The sequence below is a fragment of the Asterias amurensis genome, chromosome 4, assembly GCF_032118995.1.
Source record: "Asterias amurensis chromosome 4, ASM3211899v1".
In the NCBI taxonomy this organism is placed as follows: domain Eukaryota; kingdom Metazoa; phylum Echinodermata; class Asteroidea; order Forcipulatida; family Asteriidae; genus Asterias; species Asterias amurensis.
In genome coordinates, this window is record NC_092651.1 from 13,546,189 (window position 1) to 13,568,459 (window position 22,271).

General features: G+C 37.6%; 1 protein-coding gene across 1 annotated transcript; it reads right to left on the minus strand.

Annotated features, from left to right (window-relative positions):
* Window positions 1-91: 91 nt before the first annotated feature.
* Window positions 92-22,162, minus strand: LOC139935935 (uncharacterized). Its single transcript, XM_071930579.1, has 6 exons — window positions 22,085-22,162; window positions 20,301-20,436; window positions 15,111-15,202; window positions 13,665-14,063; window positions 12,680-12,768; window positions 92-3,015 (listed from the first exon to the last, which is right to left on the minus strand). The coding sequence occupies exons 1-6, from the start codon at window positions 22,160-22,162 to the stop codon at window positions 1,368-1,370; spliced, it is 2,442 nt and encodes an 813-aa protein (XP_071786680.1). The 3' UTR covers window positions 92-1,367.
* Window positions 22,163-22,271: the final 109 nt, after the last annotated feature.

A 22,271-nucleotide genomic window follows, 5' to 3' on the forward strand; every position in this document is an offset into this window, starting at 1 on the left:
TGGTCTTTGATAATTACCAAACGTGTCCAGTACCTTTAAAATGGCATCGAGGCAATGGCTAGGGATATGGAGGCAATTGCCTGCTTTAAAACAACAAACCACACATGCAAAGTAGCACTTCTTTAACATACTCAAGGTATAATCTTAACATTACAGATGTTTCCTGGTTACAATTAACTCAGTACATGGTATCCTTTATGCTTTAAAATGTTTTATGTAACAAGTTAAAATTCAACAGCTAAAACCACAGAACATTTGATTTTACAAAAAGGGTATAAAAATAATAACCTGTACTTCCATTAGAAGAAAAACCACATAAATTAAAAAGAGAATAACAAATTTGTACATGCTCTTATTGCAGGGTTAAGAAAAATCAAATATTTAAAAAAAGTGAGTAAGGTTTGATTTATGTGCCATCATCAAGATCACACACATTTACCAAGAATGTACATGTATCTGTTGTTATTGCTCACTCTCTAGCTTGATGAGGCTGAAATGGTACAGTGAGATCAGACATGATGTTCTTTCCACTTTAGTCTGGTTTATGATTGTTTTTCCCTTTGGAAAAATCAAGAAATATGTGATCAAATAGAAGAAGAAAAAAAAACATACACCATGTGTACATGTATAGGTCAGTCCATGTACTTAATAAAATGCTCCTGCTTTTTTAAGGACCAAGTACCATGCCTAGGTGAGATTCACACAATTAGTCTTGAACATGCTTCAAAGACTGGAGGATTTAGATATTTGTTTGTCCCTCAAGCACAACATCGTTTCTGTTCCCAGAAGTTGCAATTAAAACAAATGGAAGAGTCAGTCTTTATATTTGAAAAAATAGTATCACCGTGAATATCGTAAAACAATTGCAGCTAGGTATGCAGCATATTAAGGAATTAAAAACACAACTTGGAAACTTTCATCAGCATTCAACACTTTCAGAACTCCCGTATCAGAACTGACTCAGACTCTGGGTTCCAGAGGACTGTCCACATTTCTTGGTCAGGCTGACCAAGAAACTGGTTACAAAATGGGATTCTGACTTGATTCTGGGTCAGTTTGACACAGTTCCAGATTATGCTGACCCACAAATTGGTCAAACCCCCTGTGACCCGGCATCCAGGTCAAATCTGACACGGGAGTTTTTTATAGTGCATCCCCATTTCATTTGGAGTCTTTTTGAAAAACCCTGAGTGATAATCAGTGAAAGATAAAGTGAAAGACAGTTCTTGGCAAATTACCACTTTCAAAAACTGAGGTAGAAAATCTCATGCATATTGGAATTGTATCAACATCAACTATTAGTACTGCATCTCAACAACAAACATTGGTTTAAAGTTGATTAACATTTTCCCCCTTTTTTGAATATTTCAGTACTTGAAGGCTTTACTTGGACTATTGCTACCCTTCTCGTGAGGAACATATCTCTTGCGACTGTCCCTGTTTGTACTAGGTAAGTAACCTTTCATACCAGTTTCACTCGAGATTGCACCACTACTTGTTTGCACTTTTGGATCATTTGCACTCTGGCTCACCCATTCAGAGTTGACTTTGTCACCTTTGTTATTGGCATACGGTTTGTTAGATAGAAAATCAAAGGTACATGCATTACGATCTGAGTCCACATCGGACCTGGATCTGCTCCCTGTCCCATGGCCATTCCTTAGTTGAGCAGCATCCAGACACCAAGTAGGCTTCAACTGGGATTTTATTGCTGGGTAACAGAGGCTTGTTTTCTGCAATGATTCACTGGTAGCAGGATAACCTGCAGCTGTGTTGGAACCTTTCAACTGTTCATTCACAGTGCAAGGAAGTGAAAGTGTACCAGTGCTACCACTAGATGAAGTGTAATTACTGAAAGTTTGCGCTACTGTCAGAGCGTGGCTACTGCTTATGTTGATCTCTTCTGTGGATCTGGATGAGACAGACCTTGGTGTTGATCGAAAGCCTGGTTTAAATCCTGACCATGTCAAATGTGTACTTGCCGGGTCTTGGTTAATCTGAGACACGCTGACAGTAGTCTTTTCATGGGGCTCTCTGTTTGATGTTGGGTCACTGTGCGAGATGGGATTTCCAAAGTACTTGAGTTTGCTATCCTTGAAAGCTGGTTTATCGCTGCTGCATTGAAGTGCCTTCATACCTGACTGATCTTCAGGATTTATATCTTGACTGTTCAGCTTCTTTTTCTTCACTCTCATCTCGGCGTCTTTCATCAGCTGTGCACAGTCAGAGAGCTCTGAAGTCATTGTAAAGTTCAAATCAGAAAAGGTTGCATTCTGATCAAGAGGGTCATCGTCAGCTACATTCCCTTCTTTAATATGTAAGTCTGAGTCTTTTGGATGATCCTTCCCAAAGTTAAGATGGCGGTGGCAAGATGGAGACACCTTTGAGGGCTTTGAGGACTGAGTTTCAGCAACTGATACCTTTTTAAAAGAATCTAAGGACAATCTGTCCAAAGCTGTTGATGGGGTATTGGTCATCATAGCGTCTGAATACTCCAGATCAGATACGTCATCACTGTCATCTTCTCTAGATAAACTTGCACTGCCCTTACGATGCTCATCTTGCTGAGTTACACATACACGACTCGCCTTCTTGTTCTTAATATAGTTTCGATATGTTTCATCAGTGAACACATCTGTACTCATACTGGGGTTCTGGCTAGTATAAACTGGCATCGTGCTGTGTCTGTCTTTGCCTAAAACTATCAAGGGATTCCACTTCTCACCCATACCCATTGGCTTGAAGATTCCACTGGAGGATGTTGAGGGTATGTCTCCATCATCTCGAGTCCCCGGATCTTCAGAAGAGTCTCTTGGTGATGTGCTTTTCGAATTGTCTCCTGATCCTCCTGACTCCTTGGTAAGGGCTCCATATTGGGACTTGTAGCCTTCTACTTTTGTCTCTAGCTCATCGATGTAAGTGTCACTTCTATCCAGGGCACGCTTTAACTGGCTCACCTCTCGTCTGCTTTGGTCAAGTTTGGTTTGCTGGGCCATGGAGGTGTACTTCTCATACCTGGGTAATATACACATAGTAAATGAAATATAAGTTAAATCCTGCAGTTTTAGTGTTTTGAAGTCCTGTATGTGACTGTATCGACCTTGGGAACAAATAGTATAATCGCTTGAAAATTGAAAGTTATCTCAAATAATGTATCAGCAATAAATCATAAGAATATGGCTTAAAACATAGTTGTTGTTTTTTTGTTTTGTTTTTACAGAGTTTTTACCTTCCTCTATTTGGGCTGCCACAGTTATTCTCAGTGCCTCCAAACAGAGAAAAAGTATGTCAGTAACAGTGCCTACTATAAGCAAAAGCCAACTTGTAATTGATAGAGAGTACTGAGTAGCTGTTACTTTTAAAAAAGGATCAGTAAAGAGTAGTATGGAACTGTCAGATAACATTCTTTCATAAAAAAAGGAAAATATAATAGTCTGTTTTTTGACTAATTTAACAACTGTATTGAATCTACTGGTAACTTAGCACAGTGCGTAATTTCATGGTGATTTGCAAATCATAATTGAGTGTGCAGATGAAAGCGTCTTGTATGAACCATACAGTCTGGTGACTCTGGGCCTTGCCCTCTATGGTTTTTGTGATCCATTTGTTCTGCCCCCTAATGCACAATGAGTATTGGTATGTTTTGTTCGAGACATTACAATCAAATGAAACAGCCCCTTGGTTCTCACCATAGGGATAACATCTGAATAGCCTGTCCTTAATTATTTCTGTAAAACACTCGTAGCCAAACTATTAAACAGCTTTCAAATTCTCACAAACAACACATAGAGCCCAAATTGAATAAAGTTCCCTCAAGCACTAAACACAGGTAAACTGTGTATTGAATACTTTGAATATCGATATTACAGTATGGTTACATTGTAAAGGCGTTCCATTGGATGAGATGGTCTGGGTTTTGTATGCTTAGATCCCCAAGTATTGATTACATGGATTACAGAAGATTAGCGTATAATGCTACAAAGCATCTTTTCAGATCCTATGGACTAATCCCCTAAAGAAGATTATTGATTAGTAAAGCCAACTCTATGGGGCAGTACATTGGTACAGGTCAGGTACAGTAGAGTAAGTGTCAACATTCATGAAAATTTCATATGAAGCTATTCTGCCGCAGCAAAATATCCTGCATAATTCAGGCGTTTTCTTTTCAAAGTGGGCGGGGAAAAGATGGTGTTAATGACATTTTTTTCCTGCTGCGTTTACCGAGGACTGAGATTTCACCAGATTGTGGTGAATATTGACCAAGAGAACACTATGCTCACTTTTTTATTTTTTTATTCTAGTAAAATTGTTCTTTGTACAACCCCAAACTTTGAACATTTATCAAGTTAGTTGCCCTTGTGGTTTATCACTTATTTTGTTTATTAAATGTTATTGATAAATCAAGATTAGAAAGTATAAAGGGAGCTCAACATTGGGCTAGATGGCTCAGTTGGTAGAACGCAGGCCCGTTAATCCAGAAGATGTTGGTTAAAATCCCACTCTAGTAATTGTTTATGTGTTCAACCTGATACAAGTTTTTATTACATCTCAACTTGTAGTATTGACCCAACTCAGTTGATTTCATCAACCAACCGTTCAAATTCTAGCCGATAGGATTTGATCGCCTCTACCCCCCCCCCTCCACCCCGCTAGCCGAGGGGTGGTCTAGTGATAATATGTCTGCGCTAGCAATGCGAAGGTCGTGGGTTCGAATCCCTTCCGAGTGATTTGGCTGGGGATTTTTTTCCCAGAACTCAGAAAAGTATTCAATTTACAGTACTTAATACAAATTGACATCACTGTAAGGGTCAACAAAAAGTACATGCTTTAACTCTTGACAGCACCATTCTGGAAGTTACATTTCACATGTGTTATAATGTGCAGAGCACATTGTCAATTGTAGGCAGTCTGGGTCGGTGTCACTTCCTATGGTTAGACACACACCCCATCTTAACATGCCTTGTGACTCTCAAAAGGGCAGGCAATAAGCAGACAGTAGCTGCATGTGACGTCAATACAAGAGGTCTATTCCTTCTCATCTCAAATGAACCTGTACTCTAACCGCTAACCATTGATTCATCACAAAACATAACATCAAACAAAAAGTTCCAGGAAAGTCTCAAGACAAAACTTTTCTTTCTGGCCCTGCAACTTCTTGATGCGACCCTCTCTATCATTATGCCACTACAGTGAGCCACACCATCACGCATTGATGAAAAGCACTGTCAGTGCAGTAACAGTTTCATCAGATCAACACTTGTCTCATGAATCTTTGATTCCTCCTCATCTTTAGTCAAGAGCCTTTTGAACTGCAAGCAATACACTGCTCTCAAGACTCTGAAATGACTATCCTGTAGGGGATACTTAACGGAAGCTAGAAACTCTTCCACACTGGACACTTGAACAGCTTGCCTTGGCAATTTCCCAGGAATTACTAGTTCTTAGGGAAAAGCTACCCCTGCTTGGGAGTACGGTAGTGAGAAACCTAGTGGAATAAGCATACTGAGTGTTCATTTTCCTGTGAAAATGCCTTGAGTGTGAAAACAACATGGGGTGGCGGTCAGTTTTTATTAAAATTTCTAAGACATTTTGTGGAGTTTAATTTTTTTGGCATTGCCTCAGAACTGTGAAGAGAACACTGTGCAATGAAACTGCATACGTTATGTCTATACTGCATGCAATGTCTATAACCATAAATGCAACCATAATAACCATAAATGCAATTTGATTTTACAAATATTTTGTGTAGATTTTTATATTTCCTTTTAACATGTGTAAGGACTTACTTAAGGGTAGTTCAATATTAGTTCCATAACTAACCAAGAAAAATGTCAAAACACTTCTGCCCAGCACGCTTTCTTTAAACTTGAAACAGTTGAACCCAACTGTGTAATGTCAAATGCAGAAGACACCCCAGAACTTTTTGTTTTGTGTTTTTGAAGTAATATAGTGCCTGACAACACTCTCCACTCCCACTGAAAGATTCATCCAGGCCACTGACAGCTTTTAAATATGAATGGCTGACAGCAAAAACCAGATGCATAAAAACAGAAGATCAAAACACATAAATATGAAAGCTTGTATACTGCAAAATTTATATGAACTTGACGTTTGGCACATTGCGACTAGCAATATACCACATGTGTTTAAAATATGAATGCCTGTTGTCCCGACACCACTGTTCAGTGAAAACAGATGACCATGGATGAGGTGTGAACCAGTGTGCCTAGTACCGATTAAAATTTCATAAATAGGGTACTGCACTGTAGATCAAACAGAATGTAACACCTTTCCTTTCTAGTAATAGGAAACTATACGCTGTTTGAAACGGTACTCTAAAAAAGACAAACATCACATGTGCTTGGAACAAATTGACTGAATAATCACCACTTGGGTTTTGTTTTTAAAGAGAGGTAAATACAGACTTGGATTAAAATATTAACCAAGCAATAATCCTGTTAAAATATGTTTCCTGTTATAGACCAGTTACAGGTGTGTTCTTATTTATTGCATGGCTTATTTTTATCTAACATTGGACTACATGTCTTAAATTGTCATCAATATTAGAATGGAAAATTTGAATGTATTGAACACTAATATTCTTGATTTTGCTTCTGTTTCATCAACTTGTTCTCCATTTGTAAATGAAGTTACTCAACCCACAAAACAATTCAATCCAACACTCATCAATTAGAAACAAAGTTTAATTGAAGTTTTATCACAGGCTCTAAACAAGTTGAGAAAGAAAGTTCTTCTTTTTTAAATCTGTTATTCTGTGGTTCTTTCACACACAATTTTATTTTTACCAGTAGACTTCACAAAACAAGCATCGTTGTTTTTTTTGGTCACTGTAACACTGATTTGTACTGTTGGCAAAGTTATCAAGGAAGATACAATCAAAGTCAGCTGCAGCGTCTTCCTGTTGAGAAAACAGCAACAAACCATCGCAGTATTTTGATCAAGAAAGTTAAATCCATCCACAATTCTTGTTGTGTTTAGGGAAGCATTCAAACAGACAACACACAGATCTCAAAAAGTTGCCTTAAGGCTATCATTTTGGTTTTCAAATTTGTTGACACACTTTTGCTGATTTCTACTGAATGGGACTCTTCAGACAAAATAATTTGCAGGATGCTTATTATCAATCTTTATAAAGTAAGCTATAGGATAAAAAGTGCTTAGTTTCTTTATGACCCTTCCTGTAAGTTACGAGAAAAATACCACAGTTATAGCTTCCCTTTAAAACACCAAGTCAAGTCACTTCTGAAGTGAGAATGCCAATAATTTTTAATAATACACCAACTTCTGTAGTTATGTTTGACCAATAATTGTGTATTGCTTCAACAAGTCACTCCCAAGTGTCTCTATATAAAAGAGTGTATTGAGTCTGGATGGCGTACTTTCCTGACTTCTTCTGCATGGATGGCTCACCACACACACCAGCTGTCCACTGTTCATGAATTTCTCACTAGTTATGACCTTGGTCAGTGGTTTGCTAGTATTAAATCCCCATCAGCTAACTAAGTGAACTCATTGTCATGCCCAAATAATAATTGTTTCACAGTGAAGGGGTCTCATTCCACACGGGAGCTATACCCTTCTTAATTGTGCGGATCGGTACGATCAAATGATATGCACTGGGAATTGATCCAGACAACAAGTCCAGGATCTTATGATATTGATGTCTATAGTTGCAGTCTAGCTGGCTATTTGATTAAGACGGTTGCACGTTGCTAGTCAGGAGATTTTGTTTTGTTACTGTACTGTACCTCTACAGCACCAGGTCGCTCAAAAACGAAAACCTCTGTTTTCAAAACAAGACCAAACTCCATTTGAATTTAACAGCAGCAAACAGTTATAATTACAGTTGTAAGCTTTTTTGGCTATGGACTCTATACAGCCTGCTAAATGTTCATTAAAAACACTAATTAATTAATACACCCTAGGTATTGATTCCCTTTCAACCTGTGTTTGTATGCCACTCACTCTTGCCATTGAACGTCTTATTGCCTGATGAACTGACCACCATATGGTCAATAACAACTGTTTGCTTTCCCATCATGCCAAATATTTTTAGGCATTTAATGCTAATTATAAGAACAATTTAAGAAGACAATAAAATGTTAACTTCAAAAACAAACTCAACTCGTAGATCACGGTGGTGGAGAGTCCCTTCTTGTGTTATCTTTGACACTATTGGTAGCTACTCAAAATAATTGTTAGCATAAAAACTTACTTGGTAACAAGCAATGGAGAGCTGCTGATAGTAGGAAAATTGTGAGAAACTGTTCCCTCTGACAGTAACGTAGTTTTCGAAAAAGAAGTATTTTCTCAATAAAATATTTGAATTGAATTTGAGACCTCAGCTGAGGTCTAGAAATCAAGCATCTGAAAGCACACAACTTGTGCGACACGGGTGTTTTTTCTTTCATAATTCTCTCGCGACTTTGACGACCCATCATTTGCCTCCTTTGACCCCAGTGAGCGAGCTTAAACAAAGTCACTGGTTTCAAAGTATCAGTAGTGTGATTAATGCACAAAAGAGACGGGAGCTATCGCAAGCTAAAATATGGCCCCTGAACATGTCTGGAATTATCGCCCAGAGAAAGTCACTAAGTTTTGAACACTTTGCCATTTACTTCGTTAAAAAAAGGTCATATGACCTCAGTGGCTGGCGTTGCTAACAGACCGCGCCAGAGCCGAGGTCCATTAAATAGTACCAGCCACCAACCCTATCATCACAATGCAGTGAAAACCGGGTCAGTGCACTGTTATTCCCTAATTATAGGCCTACTATGATTCCATTGTATTTATCACAATTGAGTTGCCATGGCAGTAGATAGTCACAAATCTTTTTTTAATTTAATTGTTACAAATGGCAAACAATAGGCATACTAACACCTTAGTTTGATTTGATGTAATTTAATTCAAATGGATGAAGTATTGTTCTCCCCCTCAATAATATTACATTTTGTTTGTTTTTATTCAACTGAGATTCTTGACCTGGGAGAAGTAGTTTTTTATTAACTAGACGTTAACCATACAGATGAGTACATCAGGGTAAATCTTCCCAAAATACACTTAACTTGATTAAAGTAATTAATACATTTAGGCATTTAAAGTGCGATAGATCATATTTGTGTGTGGGTCAATTACATTAATCAGAAATAGTGCCACTCCCCCCAAAAAAAATCCCACCATGTTTTATGCTCCAAAGACCTTTCTTTTGTCTACTGACAACGATTATGGGCGGCCTTGAGTATCACAAAAAAATGGAACTGATGGGCGGGGTCAGAACAAATCTGCCTGTAACAACAGCTAATAAGTAGGATTTGAAACTTTGCATGGTGGAGATAAGATATAGAAGAGTTTGCGGTAACACCATGTAATAACAATCTCTAAATGAGTTGGGGTGGTTCTGAAAAGAACTGTTGGGTTAACTCGACGTTTCGATCAGTATGCTCTGATCGTCTTCTGGAGAATGCTGGACTCTGATGCTGCATGCTGCTTAAGTACTAGGCGGTGGATCAGCGGTGATGCACGAAGGCGGGAAATGTGAGCGTTACATGGTGTTACCGCAAACTCTTCTATAACAGCTAATAAATAAACCCATTTTCAATGAAGATTATGACAAATTCTAACATGATATTTTGTCCTTGAAAAAAGTGAGAACATTTTATCGAGTACAGGGGATGGTCTACATTTTGTGTGGGCTTTTCAGGCTATTTAATCACAATTTTTCTGATTTTTCAGACAAAGATATATATATTTTTTTTTTAATCAGACTAAAGAAGGAGGTAGACCTATATTCGCCATGCAAAATGTATCCTTTTCTGTTTTAACAACATATGATCTTCACTGTATCGTTAATACTTGTTTAGTAAACTTGTTTATGGTACAACAAGTACTGAATGATTTGGTAAGAGACATATTAAATCCACACTTCTATTCCCAATGGTTTAATCAGTTTCCGTCCCTTTAAAGGGAAGGTACATGCATGTTTGGTAATTAATCACTCTTGAATGGCAATATCACAGACTTAGCTTTGCGATAGTATGAAGGATTTTGAGAAACATTTCACTACGAAGTATTGACATGTACAATGTAATAAGATGTTATAGTTTTTATGCCCCAAAATTTGAAACTCAGAAACGTTACTTTCAGATACATTTCTCTGATTGTGTATGAAGTTCCTATAAGGGACTACTCTTCCTTCTTTTTGCCAATATCTCAAAAACGCGACCAGACTACCCTTTGAAATTTCGTACAGGTTAGTTTAATTGTATACTTCTACATTTATGTAAGATTAAAACGACCGAACAGTTCCAAAAACTAAAGGTATACTTTGCCTTTAAGGGTGTATACAGCTTCAGCATCATTAAACAAAAACCCGGTTTAAAGTGGTCTTGATGGAAACTTCCTTTAAATATTTGCCTGAAATGCTACAGTTTTTGAGAAATTGATACAGTGCCCATGAACAAGTTGGCAAACGCCATAGAGTTGTGCACTGGGCAGACGATGTTGTGTTGAAAGCAATCATTGAACAATTATAATTTGTGCATTTATTTTACTTTTTGACCAAAAAGTGTAAAAGTTTTTTTGACCGAAACGGTATTTATGAATGGGTATCAAAGTATGTTGCAATCGGTTTTCAACTAGTGGTTTAAACTCGCCGAGGCCTGGTTCTTGATAACTTAACTTGACTAAGTTATCAAGAACCAGGCTTCGTTGGGCTTAAACCAATAGTTGAAAACCTCTTCACCACACATTGATTCCCTTATTAATCTTGAGTAAAATACAATGCACTTTGTTTATCAACATTTTAAAAGAAAAATTCAACTCTTATATATAGCACCTGTAACACTGGTAGTTGTCAAAGACCAGTATCCACTCTGAATGTGAACATATACATGGCATAACTAACCTTAGAAAGTTTAAGCTTTAATTGGTCACTCGAGCCAAGAGAAAAAAGTGAGAAAAATCAAACAATGTTTTTACATCAAAACTAATTGTTTTCACCCAATTCTCATAAACTATTGCACTTCAAGCAAACAATATCAAAAGGAGTTTCCCACCATGACCATTCGTAAGTCATGTGAGTTGTGTGCAGATCTGTGAAAATACGTATTTTTACTCTTACCAATGTTATGCGAAAGAAATAGTAAATTTCACCCAATTTCACCCAAATTTGAAGAGGGTTACACTTTTCACCACGATATAATAAAAACATACACATCCTTGTCTGCTTGATCAAATATCTTCATCTGAACTGAAAAGAGCCACACTGAATGTGAAACCCATAATTGCTGACTGATGCGCTACACAAACAGTCACTGCCGACTGACGCACACACTAACAGTCATGTAAATTCACCTGAGCATCAACAGCTGATTGGGTGTATTGTTTATGATTGACTTTACAAGCGGCGGAATTAAACCAGCAAACGAAATGAAACTGAATTATTTAAATGACCTCCTTTACTGTCAAGTATTGCACACTATTCAACCCCAGAATCCACCTCTTCCTAAGTTATGGTAGCTTTTCAAAACCACTAAGAAAAACCCCCAATACTAAATAATACATTCAAATCAATACCCAAACAACAATTGCTTTGTCCTTCAACTGCTCCTAAAACAGACTTTGGCATTCAGCAATAACCATGGAGACACCTCCTCATTTATTCATAAGACCCCCTGCACTGATGAGCTGTATGAAATTTTAACCATCTTGCCTTTTGTGCTTTGCCATTGTTGCAAGACTCATCAAATATACAGGAAGTATCTTGGAGTCTGGGTGGAGATAATGGCGTGTTGCAATTTTAAAATGCCTCTTAGCTGCCAATCAGATATGAATATTTCAGGTGGGGCCTTGTCTGTCTATACCGCTAGGCACTTCTTAATTCATGGCGGCACTTTTAAAAAATTCAACATGCCAGCAATTCCTTTGTTGAGCGGCGTGTTCAGCAGGTGTGCTCAAACATGTTTACACAATAACAAGATCAGGGATTCTTTCTTTACTTCTATGCTACTATAGATCCATACGACAATGGGAACACTGGTGGCACCTTCCTCATATCATTACTACAACATTGGTAGCTTGCAATCTGTTCCAATGAGTGCATTATAACTAGTAGTGGTCATTTCATGGATGCCAAAATTCTACCTGGTTTAATTTATTTAATGTAACAAATAATACACCACAAGGGAACCTGACTGGGTAAATTTTAAATGATTTGGAGTTTATTGAACAAAGACAAAATAACTAGATTGGGATTTGAAGCAACACCCTCTGGACAAACGTGCCAGCACTCTACCAAAAAGTAAATAGCTTTTATTCACAGCCAATGGTTTTGAGAACAATACCAATGTGAGATAATGTTATTTTTTATGTATGTATACCAAACCAACTTAATTTATTTTCAGTGCGTTGTGTTAAGAGAAGCATATGCTTGAATAAAATGATGGACAAAGCGACAAAGCACAATTTTGGTTCAGGTTTTGAAGCAACTTATAAACAAGTTCAGTGTACACATATTTGTTTAATATTTCTGAGAGACCCCTTGCATGCGAGTGTGACTCCATGCAAGGGGTCTATCCCAGATCTTAAAATATCACCAACTTCGCTGAAATGAATGGTGTACAATGTGTAGTTTAAACTTAAGTGATAGTTTGTTACTTACTTATGAGGTGAGCGGGCAGTAGCTGTCTGTTTCAGTCGACCATTCTCAGCTAACAGAGTCCGGTTATCCGTACTCAACTTCAAGTTTGTCTATGATGATGAAAGCATAGAGGGATTTTTAGAAAATGACAAACACACACAAAACTATAGGCACAGAGAAGAGACCAGACAAATGCAAGCAAAAATTTTGAAATGATGACAACGAATTTTTTACATTTTACATTGCGGTCAAACAGGCAGGCATCTATTGAGATGTTGGATTTAAATTGGCTGTACATTTAGCTGTACAAAGCTTGCATTGTACATTTAATTGTAAATTACATTAGAAAAGTCTACCCATTCAAATGTAGTCATTAGAGCACCCATTCAGGCTGATATAATTGCTTTTTTCTATTTTCTTTTTAATGCACTGCCGGCAATCGAACTAATGTAAAAGAGTTTAGGCGTTCAAATAATTAGTACTGACAATGTAAAATAGAAAGTAAATTGAGCTGGTGTGCTAGATCCTTGAATCCCAAGAGACGATGAAAAGTAATGCTGAATAAAAGCCTGTCTACATTTTCCACCCAACAATTAGTAAAATCACCCAATTCATCAATTGGTTCCACTTACTGCTCACATTCACACAAATGGCACAACAATGCATCACAGTGACTCGGCTGGATCAATAATTAATTCCTAATTAATATGTCATATCACCTGATTCATTATGTCAATGGAGCATTTGAGGGCTGTCCCTTGGGTGGCAGTGGCGCAGTCATGGTGGTAAATATGCCACACACAAAATTAATGTAGTTACAGTATTCGGTTTCAAGTTTGGTTTTGTATTTTTGTACACAGATTTCATTGTTTCTGTATGGTTAGGACATACATGTAGAGCTAGGATATAGAGTTTCATCTTTGCACAGAGTTTACATTTGGCATAAATCAACCAAATTAAAATTCCCCCATACCTAAGTTTACTTATATACATGTGTGTGCATTACCTCCTTGAGCTTGTCCATGTCTTGCTTGATTCTATCATAGGTTGTTGTGGCTTGCTTCAACTTTGATCTCAGTGAGGCTAGCACTTCACCGTTCACTCCTTCATCGCAATTATAATTTCCATCTGTTGAAGAGAAACTTTCTCTCTTTTCTCCTCTTGATTTCACTTTACCCCTAGAAGGGGATGATTTGGGGGAGGAATTTGTGCTATCTCTCCATGTCTTAGAGTTGAGCTGGAGTTTGGATTCAGTGGTTGATGAAGACGAAGTAGCCCCTGCTTCATTTGAGATGAGCTCCGACTTTGCTGCAACCATTTTCTCTGCTTCTGTGAGGCGATCTTGCAGGTCACAGTTGGAGTTCTTGAGGAATTTATTTTCATCTTCGAGTCTTTTAATTTCTCTCTGAAGAAAAACAAAATGCACATGATAAGCTCTGATGTCGCATGTTAAGTCTCAAACTTCTCCTTCTGTCTTCTTCAACATGACTTTGTTAAAAAGTCACTCCCTATTTGAATGCACTTTTGCTTGTTTCTAAACTTCGGCGCATGCATGAAACTTTTTCCATGCTTAAACCCTGCAGTGAGGGGGGCCAAGCCAAATTTCATTAAGCTGTTTAGCAGTTTGCTTTCTTAAGTTAATTAAGTTTTGGAACTTTGTTTCATCTACCATCATTCGCTCGGCCCCAGCGGCCAGTCTATCCAGGTTCGCTGGGATGGGCTAATCGCTTGCACAGATTCTTGTTCAGGAAGTACATCACGTATGCAGTGCATAGAAATACGGCGCAGTGTGAGTGTGATGCATGATGGGACTGCGCATAAACCAATGTGCGTGCATGATCGTTTGCCCATCCAAGCGCCTTTGGTTAAAGCAAGGCGCTGGGGACGAGCGAACTACCATCAGACCATTGACAAGTGACATACTGATTTTGAGCACAAAGGAAGAGTTTTGTCCTGCCCTTTGAACCAAATCACTGACCCATGTTGACTGACTTCCCCTCTAGCATGGGTGGCATGGTCCAGCATAGGATGTCATGCGCATAAGCTGACCAGATAGTATAATGTGGTTAAGACAATAAAAATTTCATTATTAAAACATGTCAGCATGTGCTGACAGAGGCCCTCACTGAAGGGATTTTTTTGTTATGCTATAGAGAAAGTGTATATAATTAAACTAACCTGTGAAAATTTCATTTCAAAAGGTGGTAGTGTTTTTTGAGATATCGCTAAAAAAACAGATTGGTTATGTCCATGCAAGAAAAATAATCTGTAATTTGAATACACAATCCGAGTGCAATGTTTCGGACAGTAACGTTCCATAAGGTTTTTATTGCCATACATTTAAAAAGTAATTACTAAAGGTAATTAAAAATACTAGATGCATAAAATGAATGCAGAATGAATGACCGATGCTCAGATTGAAAGATGCTTTACAATGATGACACATTCTTACCTCACAGTCCTGATATAGTATGTCGAAGCGAGCTCTTCGTAGGGCAGGGGTCGACATGTATGAATCATTCTCCCCATCTTGAGTCTGTCCTCCTATCAACGAGAACAAACAGTTTATTTAACAAAAAGACTTGCACAATGTTTAGTAGAACAATCATTCCAAGCCTGATATTGGTCAGAGATTTTGAGTAAATACAATTTCCAGCCGACAGAGCTTTCCGTATAAATGCAATTGTATCAGAAGATCAACCCCTCTCGATAAGATTGGTCAAAGCACTTGGTCCTTTGTCTCTATAGTCGAAGTTACTAACAAAGACGTACAATTGTAGTAATGTCCATTTTGATGTACATAACCTTTTCTTGTTAGTGTCATGAGCAATTTGTGCATTGACCCAATAATATCACATCTTGGCTGAGGATCATTTTGGAAGTCAATGTCCCAATGTGTTATACAGTCCAGTGCATTTTAGGTGACGCGGCATTTACTCTCTTACCATAATTTTTGCATGTAATTTTCAAGACTTTAGCGCAACAGGAAAACAACAAGACACTTTGAAGACCAATTTCCTCAGCAGGTGCGTTTATAAATCAGAGATAACCAAGTAATTGCTTTTAACTAAATCGCACTCTAAATCATACTCTAGTAACGAGATTAAAAAGCAACTGTTGACACGTACGCATTTCTTGTATACAAGGTTTTTTTCTTGCCAACATCAAAATACAAGTATGTAGCCTGTAACTTGTGCAGGTTCAAAGACTCTGAAAAAGTAACTTTTTACTTGTTGAAGCAAAATGTTGTCCATCATCAACCAATAGTGTACCTACCTCTACAGTGTACATTTTAAAGAAAAAAAAAGGTTAACAAAAAATGTTTCTAAAAAAAAATGAAATGAAATGAATTGTCAATTCTGTGCATTATTCCAGAGTCACACTCATTAAATAATACTTAACAAATCCTAATATCACATACATTCATGTATGAATCCTCAATCAAAAATCCTGCGCATAAGTTGCAGATCCTTCAACAAAAACAGTTATGTGATTTTAGCTGGTGCAGTCCTAATTCCAATGGCAGCTACGGTAGTACACAAGTTGAATAATCCAAAATGTCAGTTTTGCTCGATCCTAAACAAACTCCAAGAGCTACTTGTGATCTGCAACAACACTTCCAAGAAATGACTGAACAACCCGACTCACTCATTTATAAATACTCTACACAAGCTGTACAACTTATAATAGACAGCAAAAGCCATAAATCTTGCAAAGATTGTATCAAAACCACGTATAGCTACCGGGAAACATTTATACATTAATGAGGAAAGAATAAAAAAATCAACTGTATTGATCTTAAGCGTGTTAATGATTAACAAGGTCTTGTGTTTATTTTTTAACTGTAGCACTCAGGGAAGCCCTATTCAACGGCCAGCCATCAACTCAAATATTTATCATACATTGCTATGGCGGAAGACTAGGATTGCCACCTAATACATTTATGAGGAACACGTACTTTACAAAACGAGCCTGCTTTGTCTATGCACAAAATTCTCCTGAATCATTGAAACTTTTATTGTAAAGAATAATGGCTGCCCCTGCTATACAAACACAACAGGCCTGTATAATACACCTGAATCATACTAGACTCGGCATAGAAGGGAAATAATAAATCATAGATGGATCGCAACAATTCATCAAAAAGAGGATCTGCTCTTAGTTTGTTTGTTTCATTGTGACTTCGGGCTGTAACGGTTATCGATGAGGGAGTCATGTATTTTTTATTATCTACGCAAAACTTGGGCAATCCTGTAAAGTGCATTTGGCAGTGCAATAAGTCCCTTTTGAGCGACTGATGCATTATTGATGTATTGTGCAGTTTATGCTGTCCAAACCATGAGTATTTTCTGCTGTTTAGCCATAAGTTAAGGATCATTAATTACGTTTCATACAAAGGACAAATAGGAAGAGATCAACCTTATTGGTATGGTAATGCATGAGGAAAAGCCACTGCTATGTTTGTAGCTTAACTCTTACAAGACCCCTGTACTATAAATGAACAATTAAAACAGTAGTCATCTTGTTACCAACCTGGAGTTTATTTTTAAGAAAACCTTTAAAACAGGTGTCTTTATTATACCATATACATGTAGAAGGTTTTCAATTAATTTTAAGCTTTGTCTGAAAGATAATTAGATAACAATGGAAGTTCTGAAAAGACATTTCACAAAATGCTAACTATTTTGTATGCATTTTGTCAAGCCAAAAAAGGCCACACCAAGTGCTGTTATGTTATTACCCAGCTCATTGGGCCCTAACCAATTCTGAAACCATTTCAACTCCTTAGGAGTATGCAGCACCAGCAACAAAATAAGTGCAGGGTTGCTTATCATTCACCGGGTCTACATTATATACCCCCAATGTACCATTTGAAGGGGTGATGAGAAGAACAATGCAAAGCTGGCTGCAAAGTTTAATGTTAAAAGATTTACCAAGCTAAAATTTTGCCAAATAATTATTGTAAAGGGAAGATTGTTAGGCATCGCATCAATCCCCCACAATACATGTACATAGACCCTCATATATTTATTCATTTATGAGTAAACAGAACAGCAAGTCAAGAAGCCTTTCCATAGGCCTACATATCAGAATAAAGGACTGCAAAACTCCACTTTTTGCACTCCTGTTCTTGACCCAATTTCATCTGCTTAAGCACAACAAAATGTTACTTTAACATTACCATAATGTACAATTTGTGACTGATATCGATACTGCTCATTTCTGCGGAAGGCACTAAAAACTAACCTCTACAGCGGTTCGGAACTTTTTGTGTGCTCTCGGAACATTCCGGCACGGTTCGCGACGATCCCCCACGCAGCAGGTTTGGGGAGTTGTTACATAATAGTGGACTAACCACTAGGACCTGGTTGTTAATGATTTCATGTCTAAAAGATGCAAGTACTGCTTCAGACCTCTTTATTCAAGTACATTTGTAGCAGCAGGTTTGGGGAGTTGTTACATAAGAGTGGACTAACCACTGGGACCTGGTTGTTTATATTTTCATGTTTAAAAGATGCAAGCACTGCTTCAGACCTCTTTATTCAAGTACATTTGTAGCAGCAGGTTTGGGGAGTTGTTACAAAAGAGTGGACTAACCACTAGGACCTGGTTGTTAATATTTTCATGTCTAAAAGATCAGTACTGCTTCAGACCTCTATATTAAAGTACATTTGTAGCAGCAGGTTTGGGGAGTTGTTACATAAGAGTGGACTAACCACTGAGACCTGGTTGTTTATATTTTCATGTTTAAAAGATGCAAGCACTGCTTCAGACCTCTTTAATTATTCAAGTACATTTGTAGCAGCAGGTTTGGGGAGTTGTTACATAAGAGTGGACTAACTACTAGGACCTGGTTGTTAATATTTTCATGTCTAAAAGATGCAAGCATATATGCAAAATGACGTCATAAGGTCATTCTCGCTCGGGTATTCTCCGATGGGCCGAACCGCTGTGGAGTTTAGTATTTAGTGCCTTCCCATTTCTGCTATATCAGACAATTTGTAAAAGCAAGTATTTTCTGTTATAGTTTCAGCTGAATGTATGAAATTGAGCCCTGGTTATCAAGATAAACCAGACTTTACCACTTTGATCATATTCTTAGTCAGTCATGCAAGTGGCTGGTTGGGATCTCAATCCGATCCAAACCAACCCTCACAAGAAAAGGGTTCAATTAAATCATGGGCACTGACCGCGTGTAACTGTAAGGCACGAGCGGCATTTGTCATCAGAACAGCATCAATTAAAAAGTTGTTATTGTTTGATTATTCTAATAGCACTGCTTCATACTGTATGCACCATAAAGCAAGCAGCCTACCTCCCCCTCATGCTTCATAAATAATAAGGGCAATTAGTGAGATGGGCACCGCCGAACTAGTGCTGCTGCGTTTTCATATTACAATGAATTGGTCTACCGACTCTTTACAATGTATATTTTCTAACACAAAACCCCTCCCTCCTCACTCTAAAATTACATCCAATCAATTAACAGTGAGCCTTTGTTGTCTCTATGTGTACGTATGAATTGCTTTTGAATTGTTTGATAAATTGGTTTTATGAGCATTTCCTCAAGCATTTGTCTCTGGACTCGGTAATCAGTGTTGATAAACTATGTATTCATTGATAGTGGAAGTCAAGGCTTTGTATAGTAGGGCCTACAATAGAAAACTGTCACTGACTGGATGTAAATAATTGCAAAAAAATAGTCTCATTAAGCTGTGAAGCAGATAACCCTGCTAAGCAAATATCTTTGCTAATATGTGGGGTACCAGTCGCAGCAATGTAAACTTAAACTGTATGGTGTTTTGGCTGGTAATCTATTTCCGCTAAGCAATTTATTTCTGTTCTTAGGAAGTTTTAATGCTTACATGCTTTAAGAAATTTGGCCTTGCTGTTTTGTTACATTGAATTGAATGGAAGACAAAAAATGACACCCCCATGATCAAGGCAATGGTAACAATATAATACTTTGCAGTTAAACCATTATTCATAAATACCTCGGACAGTTTCGCTATTCCTATTGGTGGAGAGCGCGTCACGTGGGGGTGTTTAATAAACCTTTGATAATGACCAGTGTTAATGACCGGTTGTGAGCGGGACAGTTCCTTCATTCCTAATGGTCGAGAGCAACGGCTGGAACAGCTGTGCCACATCACGCCATACAAACGACACGCACAGCAATCTCCTTATAAGGAGTTGCTTACCCGAGGGCCTTACCATTTCATAGCAGGAGGGATGTTGTGTTGAAAGAAATCATTGAACAATTATAATGTTTGCATTTATTTAACTTTTTGACCAAAAAGTGCTAATGCTTTTTGACCGAAAGGTATTTATGAATGGTTTTCAACTAGTGGTTTAAACCCCCCCGAGGCCTGGTTCTTGATAATTTACCTCGACTTCGTCTCGGTAAAATTATTAAACCACTAGTTGAAAACCTCTTCACAACACATTGATTCCCTTATTAGGGCCTACAAAACCAGAGGTGTTTGTCGCATAGACCTATCGCATACGAGTTCAAACGGCGCCCACACTGAGAAAAACATGAAGGCCTTTCATTGGCTAAGAGTTGTGGTGTAGTACACAGCATGTGTCCTCAGCGATTGGGACCTCCTGTGCAAGGGGTTCCATCAGACAATGTACCTACCCAGTATTTGTTTGCATGGATTCTCTGGTGTTATAGGTACTCGGCATGTTGGGCACTGCTGATTATGTTGCAGCCACAACTCAATGCATACACTGCAAAATACGTGTTGGTTTGGGCACACTATCGGCTGCTTCACCTGAAGTCAGAAAAAAAACCAATATTATTTTCTTTGACAACAATTTTACAAGTGTAATTGTTTTATTTTTTCTTCAAATCACACTTGATTATTAATCTAGATTTTGTTTCATAATTATAACAGGGCTTGAATATAGGGGGACACCCACCAAACAGAGAACTTTCTACAAAGTTTTAAATATATACACTAAGAGAATATATTTTTCATTAATTGTATCTAAAAAAGAAATTTTAAAACCAAACATAATTGAAAGACATTTACTGGACCCAAAGTCAACATTGAGCATAATTTTCTATTACACAGTGAGGTTATTTCAATTATTGAAAAACACAACACCACTGGACCTGGTGCAGTCCTGGCCCTAGGCTAAAACTACTGTGGGGAGGGGGGGGGGGGCTGGCCTCAGGCCTGTGGTTTAGTGTTAAATTTGAGCCTGTAATTGATCAGTACACTTTGCAGTGCAAGATTCAATGCTTACAAATAGGATCCAAGTTGTGGAAGGCCGAAATGATGGCATTTCCACATTCTTATAATCCCTGGAGTTCGGCTTTTGGGTACCCTTGGTGATCAAAAAGAAGATCAGGGTGCAGGTTTTATTTGCTTTCTGAATCAAGTAAATCAGATCATAATTGGGTGGTTTTTTTTTTTAAATCAAACCATATATAGGGACTGCTGATCAATCAGAGCCACTTAAATAATACACTGTGTTTCTAATGTAAATAACGTTTTGTTGGTTTTCATAAATTACTTTTAAATCGTTAAATTTTTTACATTTTTTACATTTTCAAAACTGATTCATAATTGGTAATTGTTTACTGGTATTTGTTGTTGACTGAGTCACTTGTAAATAATGCAAGATGTATCTAAGACAAGTAAAATTATCACACAAAATTAATATTATTATTACTATATTTAATAATATTGCAATTTGAAAAGAAAAACAGCAAAATAACCCTGCACAGATTATCAAATGATTATATTTCATAACCAGGGCCCAATTTCATACAGCTGCAAATCACAACACTCAACAATTTGCTTAGCATGAATTTTTTGCCTTAATAAAAACAGGATTAGGCCTACCAACCTAATTTCCACGTGATTTTCAGGACAAGCAAACAACAGCTGAGTACAGTAACAAGCACTATGCAACAAATGGAAACTTGGTTGGTAGGCCTGATCCTGTTATTATCAATATCAAGGAAGAAATTTCATGCTAAGCAAATTGTTGTGCTTATTATTAGAATAACAGTACAAAAGTCTAGCAGCTCTAGACCAAAAGTTGGGCTCTGATCTCACTCAGTCTAGGTAGGAGTAGGGGGGGAAAGTTGCCAACAAATATAACCCAATATGGATAATAATCAGAATGACGAATGATTTGTAAATTGAATTTGTGTAATGTTATTGTTTGGTTAGCGAGTATCCTATCGATTGTAATGCTACCGCTGCTTAGGGTCGAGCGCGTTTCACCCTGCAACGAGAACATGCCCGGAACGACAGTAGGATAACAAACGCATCGTGAGCATCCATCAATTTACGTTGACGGCGGATCTTTTGTACGTTAACTGTAAACCCATGAAATCATTACGCATAAATTTGCCACTGATGTGTTCCTTATACTATGTTGTGTAAGAATATATTATTTGATTACCTTTCCAAGACAGATTTGACATGATATTGGCAAAGTAAACGATATCAACATCCTTTTCCCAGACGAATTTTCCGCCATCTTGTTATGACCTGATAACTTGTAAGTACAATAACAATATTAATCCACGAGCCTCAATTACGCTGACTTTTCATTTATGTGAAACTTTAATGACATTGGATAGTTGTTA

Bases quoted from the DNA above. Each gene is read 5' to 3' on its own strand.
- LOC139935935 (XM_071930579.1), bottom strand. From the start codon at position 22,162: ATGGCGGAAAATTCGTCTGGGAAAAGGATGTTGATATCGTTTACTTTG. The intron at 14,064-15,110 runs GTAAGAATGTGT...GTTTTTCTTCAG, and splicing joins TACTATATCAGGACTGTGAG to AGAGAAATTAAAAGACTCGA. The intron at 3,016-12,679 runs GTAAGTAACAAA...TATATTACCCAG, and splicing joins ACTGCCCGCTCACCTCATAA to GTATGAGAAGTACACCTCCA.